General features: G+C 44.3%; 2 protein-coding genes across 2 annotated transcripts; both read left to right on the top strand.

The window, feature by feature from the left end:
- The first annotated feature begins 736 nt into the window (after nucleotides 1–736).
- LOC142897259 (sialoadhesin-like) lies at nucleotides 737–5,544 on the top strand. The gene is made up of 8 exons (XM_076039435.1): nucleotides 737–1,362; nucleotides 2,230–2,268; nucleotides 2,370–2,672; nucleotides 3,048–3,335; nucleotides 3,425–3,697; nucleotides 3,792–3,827; nucleotides 4,666–4,750; nucleotides 4,870–5,544. The coding sequence occupies exons 1-8, from the start codon at nucleotides 1,332–1,334 to the stop codon at nucleotides 5,048–5,050; spliced, it is 1,236 nt and encodes a 411-aa protein (XP_075895550.1). The 5' UTR covers nucleotides 737–1,331; the 3' UTR covers nucleotides 5,051–5,544.
- A 6,836-nt stretch (nucleotides 5,545–12,380) lies between these two features.
- rabggta (Rab geranylgeranyltransferase subunit alpha) lies at nucleotides 12,381–20,121 on the top strand. The gene is made up of 17 exons (XM_076039303.1): nucleotides 12,381–12,533; nucleotides 12,898–12,935; nucleotides 13,091–13,201; nucleotides 13,584–13,708; nucleotides 13,840–14,027; nucleotides 14,154–14,411; nucleotides 14,549–14,632; nucleotides 14,726–14,808; nucleotides 16,282–16,377; nucleotides 16,712–16,817; nucleotides 18,050–18,101; nucleotides 18,183–18,271; nucleotides 18,365–18,453; nucleotides 18,533–18,649; nucleotides 18,726–18,839; nucleotides 18,993–19,080; nucleotides 19,402–20,121. The coding sequence occupies exons 2-17, from the start codon at nucleotides 12,933–12,935 to the stop codon at nucleotides 19,548–19,550; spliced, it is 1,752 nt and encodes a 583-aa protein (XP_075895418.1). The 5' UTR covers nucleotides 12,381–12,533; nucleotides 12,898–12,932; the 3' UTR covers nucleotides 19,551–20,121.
- Nucleotides 20,122–21,685: the final 1,564 nt, after the last annotated feature.

The raw sequence follows: 21,685 nt of genomic DNA, 5'->3' as shown, positions 1-21,685 counted from the left end.
TTCCACACCTAGGTTTACAGCCATTAGATACTTAATAAGAAATTGGGAAAATAAAGAAATAAACAGAAAAAGAAGAAAAACATCATGTTGGACGGACCATACATAAAGCCATAAATATGGTCAGCAGGTAGAACACAACGAAGAAAGCTTAGTAGTTGTTGCATCTATCCAAAAACTCAATTCTTTTTACCGATTCCACGAGTCTATTCTCAAAGAGAATCTGAGGTTTTGAGTCATAGGACTCAATGAGTCAACCGGCATGCGCTGAAATCCATATAAGCCCCACCCACTCACTCAAGGCAAGTGATTTGTTCATAGAAAGTTTAGAAACCAGGGAGAGCTTCTGTTGCTTTCCCCACAGGGCGAATACAGAAGCCGCTACACAGCAGTTACATGTTGTCTGGTCTCTTCTCTGAGGCTGTGAACCTATTAATGTAGATCATGAATCGATAAAATGGCTCTTTGAGACTTTAATGATTCCTTCAAGATGCCACTGACAATCCATTCACTGGCACAATGTGCCTGTTATGTCTTTTAATCCACGCACAGCCGCATCAACACCTCTTGCCTAGTTATACAAGAAGCTAGAGAATAGTTTTTGAGAGAATAATTTTAAAGGTTGAAAAGAAATAAAAATGTAGTAGAGTTGCTTTCATTCTCAACAATACTGAGAATTGTTCAATGTTCTTCACAGCTAATTATACACCAATTTCACAGACAAATGGTTCCATTCCAATGGACAAAAAGTATATTTTTTATTTCACATTTTCATTCTACAGAGACAATTCATCTCGCAGTTATCGCAAAATGACACTTGGAATCACATTATAGCAGTGCAAAATTGGATGGAAGAGTAGAAAAGGATGAGGAGGGCATTCAAGAGTTAAGTCAGTCAGTGTTCCAAGAAAGACAACCCAACAAAACCAGTCAGACTGAATGAAACACTTTAGTGACTTTGACACAAGGGCAGCGGCATAGTTTTCATTGAGACATTTTGGTGTTGAATCCTGCTTTGTTTTTTTTCTACTTCCTTGGTAGTTGATGTAAATCCCTGGACTCCGCTGACTCCGCCTGTTGACTATTTAGCCGAGGAAGGAAATTTCTCAGATCATCATCAGTGTCTGCTCAGAGATGCTGTAATTCTCTGGCACACAGCTCCTGTTATTGAAGGAAAGAGGATAGCAACAATGGAAACCTTGAAATCCTAATTACTGTCAATTTTTTTTTTTTTTTTAATTTTTCTTCTTTCAAGAGAACAATGACACCGACAATCTAATTTTGGATGCCAATTTTTTTTTTTTTGGAGGAGTGTGGTGCAGTGCACAAAAAAAATGTACTCCATCCTTGTCACTCTGCTCCTGGGTGAGTATCAGAGATTAAACCTGACTTGGTGACAACATTCCTATTTTCCAGCAAGCTCACTGCTGCTTTTAGACCTGTCTCTGCCGTAAGGACACGCACAGGATTCTGCCCGACGTGCCGCAGACAGACTTCACTACATCCGTGTGGTGCGCAGCGCTATAAATTGCAACGGGCCTTTCGCCTGCAGCTGGGAGTTTAGGACGGCGCTAAATTAAAATGATGTGTACCAGCCGGAATCCTAATGCGGCTAATGGAAACGATTCAGACCGGGACCGGCAAATTACTGTGGCGGGTCGTCCATTCTTCACAGCACAGGGGTTGCATGCAGAAGTGTACGTTTGCAGTAAGAGTTTATTGTATGTGTGGCGGTATGCCGCCGAACAGGAAGAATACTGTAAACGTGCGTGCATTCCTCCTGTTCCCATGGGGATGATAACCATCGGAACGGCCTCATTAAGGAACAGGAAGCTGGCTACTCTGTCACTGGGAGTGCGCCTGTCAGATGTTAAGAAGTTAGCTCGCAACATCAGTGCAGAGTTAGAGCTATTACCCTTAATAAAAACATGCTCCTCAGGTTTTGTGAATATGTCAGCAGAATGATGTTGCTTTTTCGCTAAAACACCTCCGGCGACGTCGTTTAAACTTTCGCAGAGCAGCACACTCGACCGTCTTGAGTGCTGTCATGTGGCAGCAAATCATCCGAACCACCCAGGGAAGCCGTCTAAATACTCCTCGCTTCTGACTGGCAGAGCAGACTGTTTTGCTAAACATCCCTGGCCCCAAACTGCAGCCCAAACGACGAGGACAAGCTGTGATAGCCGCGGAGCGCATATGGATACGTGTTAATGTGAATCATTTGATTTGCAGGTGTAGCCGCGCTTGTTCGTCAAGCTGTTACATCTCAAGGTAACTCGCAGGGAAAAAAAAAAAAACATTCCAGGCTCACAGAAACGGAAAAACCCTGACGCGCTGAACCTCGAATCACCACAGAATCTGTCTCCCTGCAGAGACTCTTATAGTCAGTGTCTCCGTGTGGCCTCCAGGGCCAACGCTGCACCTCGGGGAGTGTGCTTTGTTGCTCTGTGCCGTGGAGTCCAACTCCAGCGTTATGTGGAGCTACCGGTGGTTCAGGCACAAAGCGCACCTGGGTCCGGCTCCGAACGCCAGGCACCTGGCCTTTGGTGACAGCTACTCCATCGTGGCGGTGTCGGAGGACGACGCGGGAAGCTACTGGTGCCAAGCGGAGCGGCGGGAGAGCAACAGCAGCTCTGTGGTTCTCCTCAGCCCGCCCGCTGAGATCACTGTGTCAGGTAGAGACTGAAGAGATCAAGTCGCTTTTTTTCGTGTGTGTGCTAGTCTGGGGGTTACTGCGGATATGTGGTGGTGCAATGCGGCGGCCTTCTTAGCACTTCATGAAAGTACAAACACTTCTTATTCGAAAAGGAAATCAGCTAATTTCATGTTGTGGGATGTATTTATTCCATTTCATGCCAATGGATAACTTTAAATGCTACCCAATGGGCTAAAATCAATGCTGCTGTAGTTCTGAATGTTAATTCAAGTTTAGGTAAACACAGAATAGACTTGATTCAAGTATTTAACAGATTAGGTGTTAACCAAAAGAAGTCTTTGATCCCATTTCTCTGTGTTACATAACCTCCCCTTGTTTTGCGACTCTCCCCAAGAACTGCCTCAGCACTCTCCAAGTCTGACTCCGAGCAGCAAGCAATTCTTCGGAGGGGAGCGCTTCACTATCCGCTGTCCCCCGTCCCAGACGAACTCCTCGGGCTGGGCGCTCATGCACTTTTCTGCAAGTCAAAAAGTGAGAAAGAGAGTGCAGAATGACACCAATTGGTGCACTGGTGCACGCAAGCCGGACACGTGCATGCTCACAGCCGCCAGAAGGAACAGCGGGATGTACTGGTGTGAGGACGCCAAGAGCCGCAGCAACGCAGTCGACATCACAGTAAGCTGTGAGTCTGATGCAAAATGGGTGCTGTTTGGATAATGTTAATAATGTGGTGCAAGTTGAAACAATATTTCTACAATATCTGCCCAACAGATGGCTCCATCATCCTGAGGACTCCGGCTTCCCCTGTCGTCGAGGGTGACACTGTGATTTTATGCTGTCGGGACAAGACAGGGAAACTCCGCAATATGAGATTCCTCAAAAACGGGGCAGAGATCCTCACGTACAACTGTACATATTCAGGCCAAGCAATAACGATGACTATTGAAAATGTGACACGAGAAGACGAAGGCTTTTACAAGTGTGCATCCCCCGACCGCAAGATGGAAAGTCCTGAGAGCTGGTTATCAGTGAGACCAGACTGGGGTCAGTCATGCGGCCAGATTGCTTTTCATGAGCTTATTAATCATTCCGACTGAAAAAGCAAATAAATTTGTGAAATATGTCAACTGTCTTTTAGGTCCATCAGAAGATGGAAGGGCATCTTCCGCCGGAGGTAAAAAAAAAATATTTGGTGTTGCGTACACAGTACGTTCACTGGATGCACCAGAGCATCAAAGTGGATCAAAGGAAGCCAACAGCTCAAATGATTTTGTTATGAGCTGTGAGAACAAACCAGGGGGCAGCCAAAAAAAGGAAGTTTTGGATTAACATTTGGCAACTGACCTTGTGCAGCAGCTGTAAATTGAGCTCAATCAACTTTCCAAGCATCTTGCCAACAGAGAACATTTTCACTGTGCCTTTCCATAGAGGTTATGAGAGGAAAAAGTGACTAAAGCTGCTTCCACATTATTAGACATAAAAACGATTTCATTAAGTTCCTATAGAGATAGCAGCAGTGCTCAACAACGCAACAACGCTTCCCCTGCTGTGGTGTACTGCTTCAATTTGCCACATCAGTGCTGCACTCAAGATTTTCAAGAATTTGAAATTTGATTATGTGCTATTTTTTCAGGGGGAGTGTTTTATTTTTTACATTAAGAGAAAAAATGGCATTGATAGCTTAGTGGACTCCATTGTCTCACTTTGCTCCCGCTGGGCAAGGTTAATGTCGTGGATTCCTAAATGTGATTGGTTTCGCATCAGTGTGATGGAGCCTGGTCGGTCATCTTTCAGCTTTTGCCTCCTCTTCCCAAATGCTTTCTATGGGCTCTCGCCAAATGGAAATGTGAGATAAAGCCAGAGGATTTAGGTACCGTTCCATCTGGCACTGGCGCCTCTACTATGCTTTGGGCCATAACACGAGCGAGAGATGAACCGTCAGGTGCAGCTTTTGTTTCATGTCTGATCCTTCAATAAACAGTGTCACTAACATGGTTTTGTCTCTTTTTCAGCCTCCTGGAAGTGGGCCATTCTTTCATGCACACTTGTTCTTCTGCTTCTAATTCCTCTGGCTGTTTGGTTGGCTTGTCACCACAGGTAGCTCATACATCTTAACTCCTCAGCATGTTAGCGCTAGGTTTCCCCTGCGCAAATACCATTTGTGGGTGTGAATCATGAAAATAAGTGGTGCTAATCGTGACTTTACTTATATAAAGGTACCCAACACTTTTCACCTGCCACTGTTGGCCTTGTGGGAAAGAGACTCCGCCAGCAGTCGGGCTTCCTGCAACCAAACAGGATGCAACAGAAGTGCAGTGGGACCTGTCCTGGATGGAAATGTCGAATCTGCTGGATAAGCCTTTATACTCTGGCACAAAAACAACCAACCCTACTTGAAGAATGAAAGGGCACTAATTAGGAAGGAACCCAGTTAGGTCTATCAAGTGCTGCAGGGTAATGATGAGTAATGGAGGGTCACATTGATAAAAGATGAAATAATTAAACTTCCTTTATTATGGTGAATAGCAAAATAGTTTAATCAAAGCCCTGACTGGTTTTAAGTAGATTATAAACTTTATTTACCAAGAAAATAGAACAACTGCTCTACGGTTAGGGTTGATTGTAAAGGTATCCCATTCAACCCTCTCCCAATTTTAGTTTTGATCAATTGAATTTGTTCCTTTAAAGAAACAGTCAAACCGCAGTATCTTCCCTGCAATCGCATCCTGATACAAGTAGACACCATACCATTTTTGTCCCAAGGTATTTTGAGCATTGTAAATTTAGCCAGAAAAATTTCACAATAATAACTAATGAAACATGGATAATACTTAACAAAGTGTTGTGTTCATTAAATGCTGTTCAAAATAAAGACAACAATCTGGAAATTAGATATTTCAACCGTGTGCATACTGTATTGCAGTGTAAATTCCCCATCACACTTGATGCCAATTTGGCTCTATAGTTTAATTATGCAATTACTTACAAAGAGACACACTTTGTATGTCTCGGTGTAATTATTACATTCTACGTGACTCATTTGCTGCTGTGTGGTAAATATACTTTAAAATAATAGTAATTTCAATAATGAAATGCTCCATCCATACATCAGCTGTATACGTAATTAAGGGCAGGACAAACACATACTTCATACATCTGTGAGAATGTGGAATAACCAGTGTCTTTGCAAAATTACATTTTATTGCATTTAATGTTGCATCGGCGGCCTATCCCTCAGCACCCTCAGCCCCGAATGACTTCCATCGCCCTTTCTTGTGCTCATAGGAGGCAAACTCAAGCTGTACACAGGTTAGTGGAGAAGGCGATGCAGTTCAGGTCAGGATTCCTGTTGTTTTTACCACTGTAGCATTAGCTTTGCAAACCAAAGCTACTCATAATTTCAGTTCTTTGTTGAGTGCAGGGCATCTTTCAAAGCCCTTGAATTCTTTTTTAATGTCCATGAGAATGCAACTTTTCTGGTGTCCTAACCCACAATCCTGATAAGTACTGATGGATGGATTAATCTGTTTGGTAAAGATCTCTCTCCGTTCTTCTGCATGTCTTTGGCACATGGACAGCTAACCAGAGTTCTCTGTGAAAACGACCCAAGCACTCAAGATGGTTGACTGTAGTAGGAACTGCACGTCTGTTCAACCCACACTGTCTCAATTGATGACATCAGGTTGGACTGCCTTTGCAAAATATAATCATTCTGGAGAAGAACGCCCGAACCCTCTTCAGCCATTTCCTCCGACACTTAACTTCCACAAAGACAACACTTTTATCACTGTCTATCTTGAGCACTGGTGAATCACAAGGAACAGCAACTGGTGAAGGTGTCTTGTCTTCCACAGGAGGATTTTCCTTGGGTGAGACTTCAGGGGTTACAGGTGAACACTTGCTGGCTGGTGGTTCTTGATCATGCGGACACTTGATATTCGTGTCCGCATCAATTTCTTTTTGCACTGTGAACGGACAAAGCAAGGGTGGAGATTCCTCCTTCAAACTGACCATTTCCTCTAACATTGAATAGGGTTGGAATTCCAATGATGACTGCCTAGTGTTGCAGCTTTTGATGGTGGAAGTGCTTGATGGCACATAACTGCTTTCCGTGTCATCTGAAAAGTTTTTCAGTGTGATGAAATGGTGCCCCAGGGCTTCGCTGGGCTTAATTCTTCTTTCACAATTCTGATGCAGCATACGCTTAAGGAGACTCAAAAAGGAAAGTGCATCCTCATAATCAGCACCATGTTTGTCTTCTTTGCAACTCAGAGCAATATCATCGAGGCTGCTGTAACATTCATAATCCTTGCTACAGGGTTTGACGGTGCACCCTGTTGACAGTTTGTATTCCTCCTTCGTCTTCAGTCTCCATGAAAGACTCGAGTCGTCGCTGTCCTTTGTAAACAACTCCCTGGAATGAACCCCGCAGTCCAACAGGTCATCTCCGGGCTGGCCCTGCATCTTCACCACAATTCTCATGGATTCATATTCACTACGAACTGGGAAGAGGTGGCGGCCCATGTAGAGGAAAGCCATGACACAGCCAAGGGACCACACGTCGATAGACTCGCTGAGGTTTAAGCCCAACATGACCTCTGGTGCTCTGTAGCCTATAGCTTGGATTTTGGTGCCAAGCTTTAATTTTGAAACTGGGCTGGCCATCCCAAAGTCTATTAGCTTTACTTGGAAGGGCTTTGACTGATGATCAACCAGCATTATATTGTCTGGTTTTATGTCTCCGTGTGTCCAACCAATGCTTTTTAGGGCACTTAGAGCCACCAGCATCTGTTGTATGATTAGTCTGACCTCAAACATACACAATGGTATGAAAGATCTCACCTTCAGGAAATCAAAGAGACTGATGTCCAGCATTTCAAACACTAGACAAAAATATCCCTGATGGTAGAAATTCTCAATAAACCTGACCATGTTATTCTTGCTGGCATCAAGCTTTCTAAGCTCTTTAAGGGCGACTACTTCCTTTTTGCCAATGGCATTAAAGCGTTTTCGCAGGATCTTAACAGCCATAGTCTCAGTATCATTTAGCTTGATACACTGCGCTACCCTCCCATACACGCCCTCCCCCAGAAACTCCTGCACCCTATACGTATCCAATTTCCCTGGCAGAATTTGATCTACCTGTATGCTGCTCTTAATGCATGTTGATTGAACCATTTCTTACAGTTTTAAGCTCAGTTAAACAGACATTCCAGAACTGTGGCGGTTGTTGAACAAGACTTAACTGTAGCTGGCATTGCACTGCGCTGCTGTTGTTTGCCTTTTTTTGTTATCCAGTCTTTGTCTGTTTTGTTGATTGGCAACAGTGATCCTGGGTGCTGCATCACCGGCAGATTCATCCTTGAGTGCTTCTTCCTGCTGTTCGTTTTTGTTTCACAGCAGTTACCATCCAAAGTTAATCAATCTTCTAGGGTGTGGTAGTCTCCACTTTTAACCAAAGCTGTTTTTGCTTGGCCTGCAGGAGGCAGCTGCTGCATCCAGAGAGAAACCCCAAATTTGACCATCCATTTATGCGCTGTCTTGTTTTTCTTCTCGCTGTAACATTTTTTGCAGAAGTGCCGCACTACTTCACCTTCAGTTGCCCTTCTATTTCAGTGTCTTTATTCTGAAGTTACTGTTACAAGATCAAAAGCTCAGCTTTTGTCTTTTTGTCTTTAATCCTACATTATCAAAGCAAAAAATGTCTTGGGAGGGGCGGGGGGGAGAGAGAGAGAGAGAGAGAGAGAGAGAGAGAGAGAGAGAGAGAGAGAGAGAGAGAGAGAGAGAGAGATTGGGGCCCTGTGGAGGTACTGGCTCTGTGAGGAGAGAAGACAATAAAGTCTAGAAAAAGGAGTGGAGAGCAGAAAAAAAACAAGAGGCAGAAGAGGAGACAGTTTAGATGTGTATTAGAAGCTGTACACCAAGAGAACCTGCATTAAGAAAAAAGAGATTGAAGATAATTAAAAAGTGAAAAAAAAGATTGTGGCTTATAAAATCAGTCATTTTTATGGCTGTGGTGTCTTTTCTTCTGTGTGAATTCAGCATTGAGGGTGGGATTTAGTGCTAAACCTGCTAGCTTCACCTGGTTGTACAGAATGTGCAGACTGATAAAGAATAAAACTGAAAAGTGATGCAACCTTCTCAAAGGACAAAAAACAGAAATACTCAAAATGTGATATCAAACTTTTATTATTTTATTGTTCCAAAGTACAGATGGACCATTAAGAATAGAGCCCAGTGGCAGCCTGTTTTAGCACAGTACATAATGGTGAATTGAATCACAGATGAGGTAATGGCTGAGTCTAATCTATCAACAAGCCCTCCGTGGGAAACTGTGCCTTCAAAGATTGTCTTGAATAAAGGATGAGTTTTCCCTCTGAAAGACTGGAATCCTGTTGCAGAACAAGAGGGAATTGTACAAAAGAAAATGCTTGCTTTTTCCCACTTAACGAAGCATATCTGTGTATTTTTCATTATAAAAAAAAATTAAAAATACTTTTTCAAAATTAACATTTCTGTTCCATCAATGCAATTTGGGTAGCTGGAAAATAGGCTTTAATCAAGATTGCCTGCCTAGCTATGACACATGGCTGGCTGGGTAGAACTCCCCAGAGAACCGACTCAAAAAAGCCTGAAATGGACAAACTTTATGACTATTCTAACTTTTATACATCTCGCAAACTAACATCAGGGCTAATGCAACTTGCCACTTTGATCATCCTGTTGAAAAATCTTTGAATTTGAATTCTAATTCTCTTCACCCTTTTCCTCTTGCGGCCTTTATTACCATCAATGTTGAGCCCTTGAGGGTTGTTCTCAAAATCTGCAGATGACACTGTCCAGTACATTTCCTGTGGATTTTCACTGGTCAGAACAGTGGTGGCCTCATCTGAGTCTTTGGCAGCTGGTGTCTCATGTTCTTTGCTGGAGACGGGTTCACACAAGACGTGCAAGGATGCTCCATTTAAACTGATCTCTTCACTTGATGTAACAAAGGGCTGGAGATGTTCAGGGTGTGACTGCTCAAGGTTGCAGCTTTTAATGGTGGAGGTGCTCGATTCCACATAACTGCTGTCCGTGTCCTCAGCAAAATGTTTTGTCGTTATGAAACGGTGTCCCAGGGCCTCAGAGGGCTTGATTCTCCTTTGACAGTTCTGATGTAGCATACGCTTGAGGAGACTCAAAAAAGCAAGTAAGTCCTCGTACTCGGCACCATTCTCGTTTTCTTTGGAAGCAGACACTATTTCATCGAGGCTGTTAAACTTTTCATAATCCAAGTCACAGGGTTTGACAGTGCGACCTGTTGAAGATTTGTATTCCTCCTTCGTCTTCAGTCTCCATGAAAGACTTGAGTCGTTGCTGTCCTTTGTAAACAACTCCCTTGAATGAACCCCACGGTCCAACAGGTTATCCTCAGGCTGGCCCTGCATCTTCACCACAATTCTCATGCACTCATATTCACTCCGAATTGGGAAGAGGTGGCGGCCCATATAAAGGAAAGCCATGACACAGCCAAGGGCCCACATGTCGATGGCCTCGCTGAGTGGTAAGCCCAACATGACCTCAGGTGCTCTGTAGCCTATAGCTTGGTTTTTGCGGCCAGGACCCAACGTGGAAGCGGGACAGGCCAAACCAAAATCTATCAGCTTCACTTTGAAGGGTTTTGACTGATGATCAACCAGCATTATATTGTCGGGTTTTATGTCTCCGTGCGTCCATCCAATGCTCTTCAGGGCATTTAGAGCGACCAGCATCTGTTGTGCAACTACTCGAACTTCATACAAGTAGAGTGGTCTGAAGGACCTTAGCTTTAGGAAATCAAACAGAGCCATGTCTAACATTTCAAACACTAGACAAAAATATCCTTGATGGTAAAAGTTCTCAATAAACCTGATCAGATTATTCTTATCTGCGTTAATTTTCTTTAGTTTTTTAAGGGCAGCCACCTCTTTTTTACCAATTGTACTGAAATTTTTCCGCAAAATCTTGATAGCTACAGTATCCTTACTCTTTAACGTGATGCACTGTGCTACTTCGCCATAGACCCCCTCCCCCAGAAACTCCTGTATTTGGTAAGTATCCAATTTTCCATGAAGAGTTTCATCTGCTTGTAAATTGATCTTAGTCCGTGACGATTGCCGTACCATTTCGAAAGTTTGTTTTTTTGGTACTGTCATTTATAAGTATGCTCCCCTAGGTGGGGACCATGCAGTTAAATTAATTTTTGGAACAGAAACAAAGAAAATAGGCATGCTCTTTCCACTCCATGCATGGACGTGGTATTGCGCATTAAAGAACTTGAGAAAGGACACAAACTGAAGGCGGCAGCAACTCTATGGTCTGAAAGCGAGCTGCTGGTAAACCTGTTTGAAAAGAGGACGACAGCAACTAAAATCTTGAAAGATCAAAGACTTAGTCCTGCCTTTAATCCGACTTCATCGAAACCAGGAGGGAAATACTGGGTGTTGTTTTTTTTCTATCCAGGAGATGGCACCAGTGCCCCTCTTTATTGTGCAGAGCAGACGTTTCGCCACAACAAAAGTGGGGAATAAGCATTTAGAAACAATGTTGATCTGTAAAATCCACAACAACTTGGGAGTAGTAAAATCTAAAGTCAACAAAGCACTAGCATGCTTCCAATTCTAGTTTCTGTTAATTCCAACGGTACAAGACAAAATTGGAGTGAAATGTTGAGTGGAATAGGAAAAAAAAAGTCTGAAAAAGATTGCTGTGGTTAAAGTACCAAATAAGGCCTTGACTGAAAATTGGCTGGACCATTGTGAAGGAAGAAGGAATAATAATGATAAGGATAATAGAAATTCAAAACTTTGGATGCCAGCAAGTGCTTAACTCACAAAATAAGACACACACACAAAGAAAAACACACAACAGAGAATAGAAAACAGTTAACAGTTGTTGTTTTTTCGGTAGTTGGTGCATCGGAATTATGTTTTTAAATGTACACTGAGAAGTGAATGCTTTTAAATGACAAATAGAAAGTCTAAGTCTAAAAGTACAGTGATGTGTGGCTATCTTGTGGTGTAAATCCCCACATATGAAAATAATCTTAAAGCAATATTGAACAACACCCAATATGATTTTAAATTGATAAGGTGATAAGATTGTCTTATTAATCTCCCCAAATGAAAGGATTGGAACTGTTTAGTTGGCACAACACATGAAACAGAACAAATTTATAGAATTCAATGACAGACTTCAATGTGTGGTGCTAATATAAACGTATCATAATGCAGACAGCATAAACGATCAAAAAAATATTATTTGAACAAATAACCAGAAATTATCGTGAATACGATTTTGATAGCATTTAAATTGCCATTCCCAATTTAACGTGAACCGTTGGAGAGTGTATTGTTAAAGTTTGCTCAACACAGTCGATGCTTCTTGCTGACGCCTCACTTTGTGCTCTCATTTCTCAGTTTAAAAGGTGATTTGACTGTACAGAGAAGGGCACCTGATTTATCCCATGTCTTATTTAAAAAGAAAGTAGGCGAATAATTGAAAATTGCCTGCACTCGTGAATATTTCTTCGACTTTCCAGCCTGTGCCTCCTTCGTCACTTGTGTTTTTCGTGTCTTCAAGTTCGCCGATTTCTGTGTTTTATTTTATTTTATTTTTAGCTCAACCAAGTACTCGGCTCACACCCTTTTTCTTTAGTTGGGGCTGCTGTTGTTTGCCGCTTCCCTCCCGCTAGAGGGCCTCAGTACACCCTTACTTTCCTTGCCGTTTCCTGTCACGCAGCCATGACGTCATTTGAAAAGACGGAAGTAAAAGAGAAGTGAAACTGTAGTCTTTCAAAATCGTGACATATCAAGTCGTAATCTCAAAGAACGGTTTTACAAGCCCGCGCGGAGGACAGGTGAGAACATCGGGGGGAATAATTGTCGCGTCTTGCTAAAAAGTAATGTTTTAAAATGAATGTTATCACACGTAAAGGTGCGACAGATTGAATGAGCCCAGCCCAGACTTGTGCAGTGACATAGGCGCTAATTAGCAAGCTAACTTCATATACAAGACTGTTCCCATCAGGTGCCACATCTCTGCCCATGGCTATTATACATTGAGCAGTCCGCATGCACTCGTTGTACACGGAGCGTTGTCATTTGTTATTACTGTGGAGTCTTTCCCCCCCCTCCCCTCTGCTGTTTGGTGTTCGTCTGTGTCATGCAAACGTCTGTTAGGCCCAACCCTGAGTGTCATCCCTTGTTTTGCATCATAAACAGATTTGCAGAGGGAGACCCCATCACAACCGGAGAGGATGGTAAGAGATGTGTTACTACTCTGTCACAGTTAAAACGACAGAGAGGCTTATTCTCTGCCTCGATATCATGTTTAATAGCATTGCAAATGGACATTTGCATGAACCTGAATCAGCCTGTCTAATTGCACCTTCCTCTGTCTCTTTGCTTTGGACAGCATGGCCGAGTAAAAGTCAAATCCACGGCGCAGCAGGAAGAGGAGAAACGGAAGGAGCGGGAGAAGAAGCTGAAGATATATGTGGCCGCACGAGACGCCTGCTTTTCTAAGGTTGCTTTAAAAAATGATATGTGTCATTAATTTATCATGACCAGGCCGCTGATATTCTATATCTTTTGATGCCTGTCTTGCACGTGTAGCTTTGCATAAGGGTATCATCGGTTCATTAATTAATGACTCAGCGCAGCTCGAGACTCTTTTTAACCGCACTTCTCTATTATTCAGAAATGAATGAAAGGTTTTAAAAAAATATATGTCAATATTTGACATAAAGCATAGAGTAAATCAGCTGTATACTTCATATTATAGAACATTTTTAACGGCCAGCGTTGCATTCTCTAAAATTAAGATTGTGTGTTTTATCCGTTCCATGTTTTGCGTGTGCTGAGTGTCTTTGCCTGACACTCCCTCTTCATGTCCTTATCTCCGGCAGAGGAAGGAGGGAATCTTTGATGATGAAGCACTTCAGATCACCCAGCAGCTACTGTCAAACAACCCTGACTTTGCAACCCTCTGGAACTACAGAAGAGAGATCCTGCTGCACTTGGAGAGCATCAAGTGAGATTGACGTGTAAAAAAAAAAAAAAAAAAAAAACCCTTGCGATGAAATCAAATCACATTGGATCAGGTGGTAATTCTAACCTGGTTTAGGACTGAATCCTGTTTTTGTCTCCCGAAATCTGCTCAAGGAACGAGGACGAGATGCAGAAGATTTACGAGGCAGAGCTGCCGTTCCTGGAGACGTGCCTGAAGTTGAACCCAAAGTCCTACGGCAGCTGGCACCACCGCGGCTGGGTCTCCTCCCGTTTGCCTCGGCCAGACTGGGCCAAGGAGCTGAGCCTGTGCAACCTCTGCCTCAGCCTGGACGACCGCAACTGTAAATGAACAGTAATCGAAAATTGCAGGACGGACCTGCCTGCATTCTCACTTCCACTTGTTTTTGGCGTGACGTCAAGCAAACACTGCCTGCATTCACACTGCCGCCTCTCCCCTTTTTGCCCAGTTCACTGCTGGGACTACCGGCGGGTGGTGGTGAAGATGTCCGGTGTGCCTGTGGACCAGGAATTGGGCTTCACCGACCGTCTCATCGGCTCCAACTTTTCCAACTACTCCAGCTGGCACTATCGGAGCACCTTGCTGCCGCTGCTCCACCCGGAGTCTCCCGAGCCCCCGTCGCCGTGCCGCGAGGCCCCCGAGTCTTCGCCTCCGCCTTCTCCACCCACTCACTCACACCGTGTCTGCGAGGAGCAGCTCCTGAAAGGTGAACCGCACGATTGTCTCTGTTGTATTTTCAGCAGTTGCGATTGCTGACAGACAGAGGGCGTTCTGAGGCTTTGCGTTCAGTGTGTCAATTGAAATGAATTGTATTGAACTCGTAGCGCAATGTCTCTTTTGTAGAATATGAGCTTGTAAAGAACGCCTTCTTCACTGACCCCAACGACCAGAGCGCCTGGTTCTACTATCGCTGGTTGTTAGGTCGAGGTACGTGGAGTTGTAGATTTGTGTAAAACCAGCCATGAAGGTTTGTGACGGCACACCTTCACTCACTGCTTCACTCTGTCCTTTCTCCTCCAGCCGAACGGGAGGAGATGATTAGCTGCGTGTACGTCAGCCGCGATGAGGAGCGAGTGGCTGTGGCCTTCTCCCGACCAGTCAACGTGAGCATCTTCACTTGTGGTTCCAGAAAGCAGGCTCGTCTATTTTGTATCGTTTTCTTTAGCATCAGAATTATTCTTTGCCCTTCTCTTCAACGCTTCAATCAACCGCGACAACAACGTGGACCTTGACAACACAAAGGGCCAGATCCACAAAGCGATCGCAACAGCTTTTACGCTAGAAAATCCGTGCAAATTGCGCCAAAACCAGTGCGTCCTATCCACAGACGGGATGCAAACTTGAAAAGCTGCGGAAAATAAAAAAGGATGGCGCGGTCGAGGCGGGCCTCATTTGAAACAGCGACACATCCAGAAAGAGTTCGCACTCACGTCCGCATGTACTTTGACAGATGTAAACACCGCCATCCAAAACCAGGCACGGTTTTCTATGTGTTCCACTGGTGATTAATGTTCGTGTTGCTGTTAGTATGGGGCGAACATGTAACACTTCTACTTTTAAGAGGATGACAGAAACCGTGTGTGTGTGTGTGTGTACTGTGCTTGGGGCTGCTGGGATGTTTGGAGAGACATGTGCGACTGTCTCGTTCTTGGTGTGAGTTTGGGAGAAAGCCAATGCGTTATTTGACAACGACAGAAATAAAGTATTCCGTCAGAAATTTCACTCAAAAGACTGCTTTTTTTAAAAAAAAAAAAAAAAAAGAAGAAGTTAACCGCTCTCTCTGGCGGACTTTAGAGTGTGTGACATGCTGGTCTGTTTCTGTGTGATGTCGCTCCCAATTGGACAGAGCGTAGAAGTGACATGCCGGCAGGCTGTCATTTTAATGAGCGGTGGCTTGACAGCATAAAATACAAATCATGGCTCAAACCTGGGAAAACTCCCGTTCATGATATAATTACGTGCGCAATGCATTCGCTGTTGGCAGCTGCCAGTTGACATGTGTGGCACACTAACAAGCAGGCGGAGCTGGTAGCGTAGACACGCAGCACACAATGCTCATTGATCGATCGTTGATTGTGTTCAAAGTGAAACTAAACACAACGGAAGCTAGCAAACATCCTGTTTTACTTTTTATTTGTTTTTTTCTTTTGAGTCGATGGACTGGGATGTTATAGCAGGAAACCTAAATAACAAAAATGTTAGCAAACTGGTAGACGAGATAAAGAGTGTGTGTGTGTGTGTGTGTGTGTGTGTGTGTGTGTGTGTGTGTTAGTTAAGCATCTTACTGATACTTGAGAGTAAGTAAAAATAAATAAATAAATTCCCACTTGTCTTGCAAAACTTTAATTAAAGAAAAAAGTGAAATTGCCATTTTTGCATGTGCATGAATTTATCACAATGCAATTTCCAAATGGTTATGGTACTGGAAAAGCTTGACAACTGACCTTGAAAGTCCTTGAAAAGTACTTGAATTTGACCATGAAAAAGGTGTACGAACCCTGTTTGTGGATCGTCCCCTAAATGTCTTAATATTTCGTGGCATGCTTCCCTCACAGTGACTGTCCACCTTTGTGCAGGCGCAGTCCGTGGGCCTGCTGCTGGTGCTGGACGGTCAGCCCCAGAGAGTGGAGTGGAGCAGCGTGCATCCCCGCTTGAAACACAGCCCTGTCTGGGTATCCTTTTCAACCGCGCCGGAAGCCTCACCTCTTACTTTCCCAGGATAGATGAAAAATATCATTACACGAAAACGAATCACACGTCTTTTTTTTTCTTCTTCTTTAATTCCTTACTGCTGGAAATGGAAGTGCGTCTCTTTCTGATTTGTTTCGTCGCGCTGCCAAAGATGTCAGATTTAATCAGCTCCTTCAGGCTGCTGCATTGCCATAGAAATAAGGGGCCGCGGCGTACGCGCTCATGCTGTGAGCCTGCGTGGGCGTCCTGTAAAGGAAGCTGATTTATATTCTCACGCCGCCTCTCTGTCCTCGGTTCACCTTAACAGCCGATCAGATCTGCGATCTCCCTCCGGGGACGATTAGCGACATCGTCAACGAGCACAATCTGACCGTGCACTGGACCGAGAAGCACACGCACAGAGACTGCGCGCTGTACACAGGTGATCCGTGTGCTGCGTTACTGCAGGGGTGTCAAACTCAAATACGCAGTGGAGCCAAAATATAAAACTTGGGCAAAGTCGCGGGTCAACATTGATATTTATCGAACAAAATCTTCCTCCAGATATAAAAGTGAATCGGTTTATATGGACCCAAGCATGTTTTGCTTCAACAATGAATATGGAACAAGCAAAACTTAATACAACACAATATATCACTTCATTTTTGCACACATGCAAAACTGAATTTCAAATTAAGAAAGACTTATCAAAATTATTTAAATGTCAATAAGATTTGTATGCCTCTTTTTTTTTTGCATCCTTCTGATTTAAATTTCAACAGTAACATTTTTCCGCAGTCTAATAATACAATCAAAAAACAAAATAGCAACAAACCAGAGAAGTCATTATAATATCCTTCAATAAACGTCCTGTCCTGATTGACATGCAAAAATACCAGCAGAGCATTCTGGGATTTGTAGTATTAGCGGTACATGTGCTGTATAATACTGACAAGCCAGTTCTAGTAGTGAGCCGGCCAAATATAATGACACTGCAGGCCAAATTTGGCCCACGGGCCAGAGTTTGACACCTATGCGTTACAGTGGTGGCGTTGATTGACTCTCTTTAAATGGACTTTGGTGTTATGATTAGGATTTTACTTGTGTTTTATTTGTGCACGTAAACAACAGATCTTGAATTGATGACACAGATGGATTTGCTAACCCAAAAAACGGAATATTGTCACGTTTCCCAAACCCGGCTACTGACACTTGTGCAGATAAAGCCACAGCCAGGCGTTCACTTTAATATAACCTCTCTAATAGTTGTTTATCTGCTTCAATCATGGGTGCAAATTTCCACTCACCATTCCACCGCTTCATGGTGGCAGTGATGCCTCACACACATTTTAATTTCCGTCGTTGCTGAAAACGTATCAGATAAGGAATGCCTGCAACGTGATGGTGCCGTTTAATTGCACGGCAGTCCTCTGCCGTCGCCCGTCGGCTTCGTCTATTGCACCCGTGTAAAATCCGCTGCCGTTTTTGTGGAGACTTCCGTGCAAAATAAGATGCAGCAGTCAGAAACAAGGATACCGACATCAATGTTGTAGACTTTCTGGGTTTCTTTGGCCTGGTGAGACAGAAAATTGAGACTCTGAAGTCCACGGAAATAGAATCATGCAAGCTGTGAACTTCTGCTTCCTCACACGCTGCACCGTCAACCCTTTGCAGGCCGCAGTGAGAGCTGGTGCCGGGACTCCGCGACGGATCAGGAGCTGTTCAGGTGACGTCTTTCTGCAGCTCCGCGCCACTGTTGAGCTGTTCTTTGAGGCTCAGACTGACTGGTTGTTCTCCCACTCTCCAGAAGTGAACTGTCGGTGGAGAAAACGTCGGTGCTGCAGTCGGAGCTCGAGTCGTGCAACCAGCTGCAAGAGCTGGAGCCTCTCAACAAGTGTGAGTAATATTAGCAACCGTTATTTTGTTGTTGTTTTTTCTTCATGTATACACATACATGGTCTGATTTTGCCACCCATCCCATCTCCGCAGGGTGCTTGCTGACCATCATCCTCCTGATGAGGGCGCTAGACCCATTGGGATACGAAAAGGAAACGCTCGCTCATTTCCAAACGTTGAAAGTATGCCACCGGCGTGCGCAGCAGCAGTGCGATAAGAGGAGCTCGCTGCCTGATTGAAAGCCTTTGTTTCCTCTTTCAGGAAGTGGATTCCATGCGCTCTGCGTATTACAGCGACCTGTGCAGCAAGTTCATGATCGAGAACACAATCCTGAAAATGGAGTACGCAGAAGTGCGCGTCTTCAGCATCTCTGATAAGGTCGGTCTTGGTGAACGAGGAGTCGCAGCGCTTCATTTTCACAAGCCTTAATTTTCCTCTCTTCCCTTTTTGATAGAATCTGACCACTTTGTGCCACTTGGACCAGCTATTATTGGTCACCCATATCAACCTGTCATCTAATCAGCTGCAGCGGCTGCCTCCTCACTTCTCCATGTTGCAGTGCCTGGAGGTGATGCATTCAAATCCATTAATCTCTCCTCAGAGCGGAGAGTCTCTCTGCTTCTTTGTGGGCGGCACAATCGACCAATTAAAGGACAGAAACATCAACCTTGTCTATCTGTGTGACATGATTAAAAAGGTTTTCCTTTTTGTTCCCTTTCAGGTCCTGGAGGCTGATAACAACTTGATAGAGAACCTGGAGGGACTTAATCACCTTCCCCGATTAGAGGAAGTGCTGCTGAAGAATAACAGTATCCTTTCAAGACGAGGATGCTGCCGCTCTGCGCTGCGCAGACGCGGCAGCATCACAGGGTATTGTATCAGTAGACGGTGTCTCAAAAGTCGTGTGAATCAACACAATGAAACGCCCCCAGAGAGAAGGAAGGCACGGAGCTAAAAGTCTGCGGCGCACAAAGACGCTCCAGCTCCCAACAAAGCGCTGCAGCTTCACGCCGGAGAGCATCGTCGCCGAGCGAAGAAGAGGCGCTTCAAGGGGGTTTGCGTCACGGCCGCGATTGTCTCTCTGCGGGATCTGTCTGTCGGAGACATTTTCTTTAAGCCAAATTCCTCAGAAATCTCCACCCTGGCAGACCTTCAGCCGCTGGCCTCCTGCCCCAGACTGAAGCGCCTGGATCTGCGCGGCAACCCCGTCACTCAGACGGCCGACGTGGAGGCCGAGCTGGGCCGGCTGCTGCCCTCGGTCACGGAGCTCCTGCTCTGAGTCCACTCGCCGCCGTGCCGTCCTTCACACTCTCAGGCGTGTCGGTTTTGCGAAAGAGCGACTCTGTGTTTTTGTTGTCTTGTGACTCCGTCTGGCGTCCACCTGTTTGCGGGGGCGGGGGAAGTGTCGATCACACTGTCACTCTCATCCAGAAAAGCCTGGCGGCTGGGAGAAAGTGTCAGAGGCCCGTCGGACGCACGTTCATTTAAATGTGTTTGTGATAAGAAAAGTTGCGTTTCTCTTGGTGTGCGTGCGTGTGCGGACGTCCTCATTGCAGCAAACACAAGTGCATGCAGGAACACTAGTAGCAGAGCAGCCTGACTGCAGCGGCAGCTTCTCACCTCCCTCAGCTTGAAAAACACAAAACACACAAACACACACACAAAAAACAAACAAACGGTTGGATTTCAAACATTCAGACTAACGTCGAGCATCACACGGCTCCCATTCACAGTTTCTAAAAAAGGTTGTGTAAAGTATTTAATAAATGACACTATACTGTTGCACAGTGAGTCACAGATCCAGTAATAAACAGCACACATTGTGTCACTGCCAAAAGGAGAAAGAAAAAGTGTCTTGTGGTTTGTTGTTTGAGAAAAAAAAACGGATGAAAAAAAACTCACGAAAACGGTTGTGTCAAATTCTTTTGAATCGGACACGACCTGGCCAAATGGCCGTGCCAAAAAAGGTGGAAGAACACGGTTTAAAGGTTTACAAAAGAAATATTTCATTTATTCACATTGTCAAAACTAAACTGAATGTGCAACACAAGTATCGCTAAAAGGTTTTGACGCTCTCATGAGGTGGTTTATCAGAAGTATTGATATAGAGGTAAATCTCAGAAGTGTCATGGTAACACTTTTTTCGCAATTACATGTCAGTGGACCAGTTCACTTCAGTTCACGGCAAATGCTTCGTCCCTCCATCCTCCTTGATGTTGGGTCTCGCGGGATGAGATTTTAAGGGCTATTACGGCTTACTGTATGCGCTTAACACCGTTCAGTGGAAACACCTGCAAATCGCAATTGTACTTTGTCGAAATTTTAGAAATATTGCTTTTATTTTGTGAAAAACTGCAATGGAAACGCAGCTACTGACAGGCCCAGCACAGACCCTAACACTAGAGGGGCTGTGACAAATGTTCCTATAAAAGGTTCCGTTATGTGACATTTAAAAGCGTTCTGGTCAGTGATTTCTGAATATGTCTTCAGTCTTGTGAGCAAAAGTCTTGGGAAATTCAATATATATTCATCATCCTTCACTACTTTTGCTTAATCATACAGAAAGCTGGTGCTGAAAATTCTGCTAAAAGTTGTCCATTTGTGATGTCACAGAGGGCATCTGGCACACAAGGTTGCCAGATTGGTGACAAACCCTTCCAAAGGAGGAAGTTCCACCTCTAGTTTCAGTGGGAAAGTTATGAGCCAATACTGGAGACTCAGGCAATTTTGGGATGATGAGCAAAGATCGGAAAACTGTTGGTTAATTTGGGACTGCCAACGATCCGTTCTGTTGACAGCGCTGAAAGCTGTGCCAGCCAGCCAGCAATGACGTCTGTTTTGATTGGCTGTCCGACCCTGCGGCATTCCAGTTGGGTGATAATTTCATCAGCCTCACTGACGATCCGGCTCATTTCTAAGGAGAGTGCCAAGGTACCGTTTGTCATCAGGGAGTGTCGACACCAAAAAACAAAAAGTGTCACACCTTCCCACCCCCAGAAAAATAAAAAAAAGAAGAAAATGTCCCTTGCAGCTCGTCACTAATGATTCACTGGGTTCTGAAATGTCAGCGGTGAGGGCAGGAACGCAGAGAGTCAACAGCTTAATGCAAGTGAACTCCCACTAACGTACAAAGATGAACAGTCATAGACTTGACATGGGGAAACAATTTGAAAGAGCCAGATTTCACACATCAAACTTGCCCTGAAAAAAAAGAAAGAAAAAAATAACGCAATTCTGACCACAAACTGAGGCTTTTCAGACGTCACAATACAATTTTAATGTTGTTAATGTTGTTACACTACACCAGACACTTGACACTTCTCACCAGTTTTGTTAGTTGCGCTGCCTGTGGCGCTAACGGAAGGAAACTGCAGCTCCTGGTAGCTGCCGGGGAGGATTCAGGAGCTGCAGGGC

The sequence above is a fragment of the Nelusetta ayraudi genome, unplaced genomic scaffold (genome assembly GCF_046127955.1).
Source record: "Nelusetta ayraudi isolate G7.1 ecotype Tasmania unplaced genomic scaffold, CSIRO-AGI_Nayr_v1 ptg000059l, whole genome shotgun sequence".
Classification (NCBI taxonomy): domain Eukaryota; kingdom Metazoa; phylum Chordata; class Actinopteri; order Tetraodontiformes; family Monacanthidae; genus Nelusetta; species Nelusetta ayraudi.
This window is presented reverse-complemented; position numbering and strand designations above follow the sequence as displayed.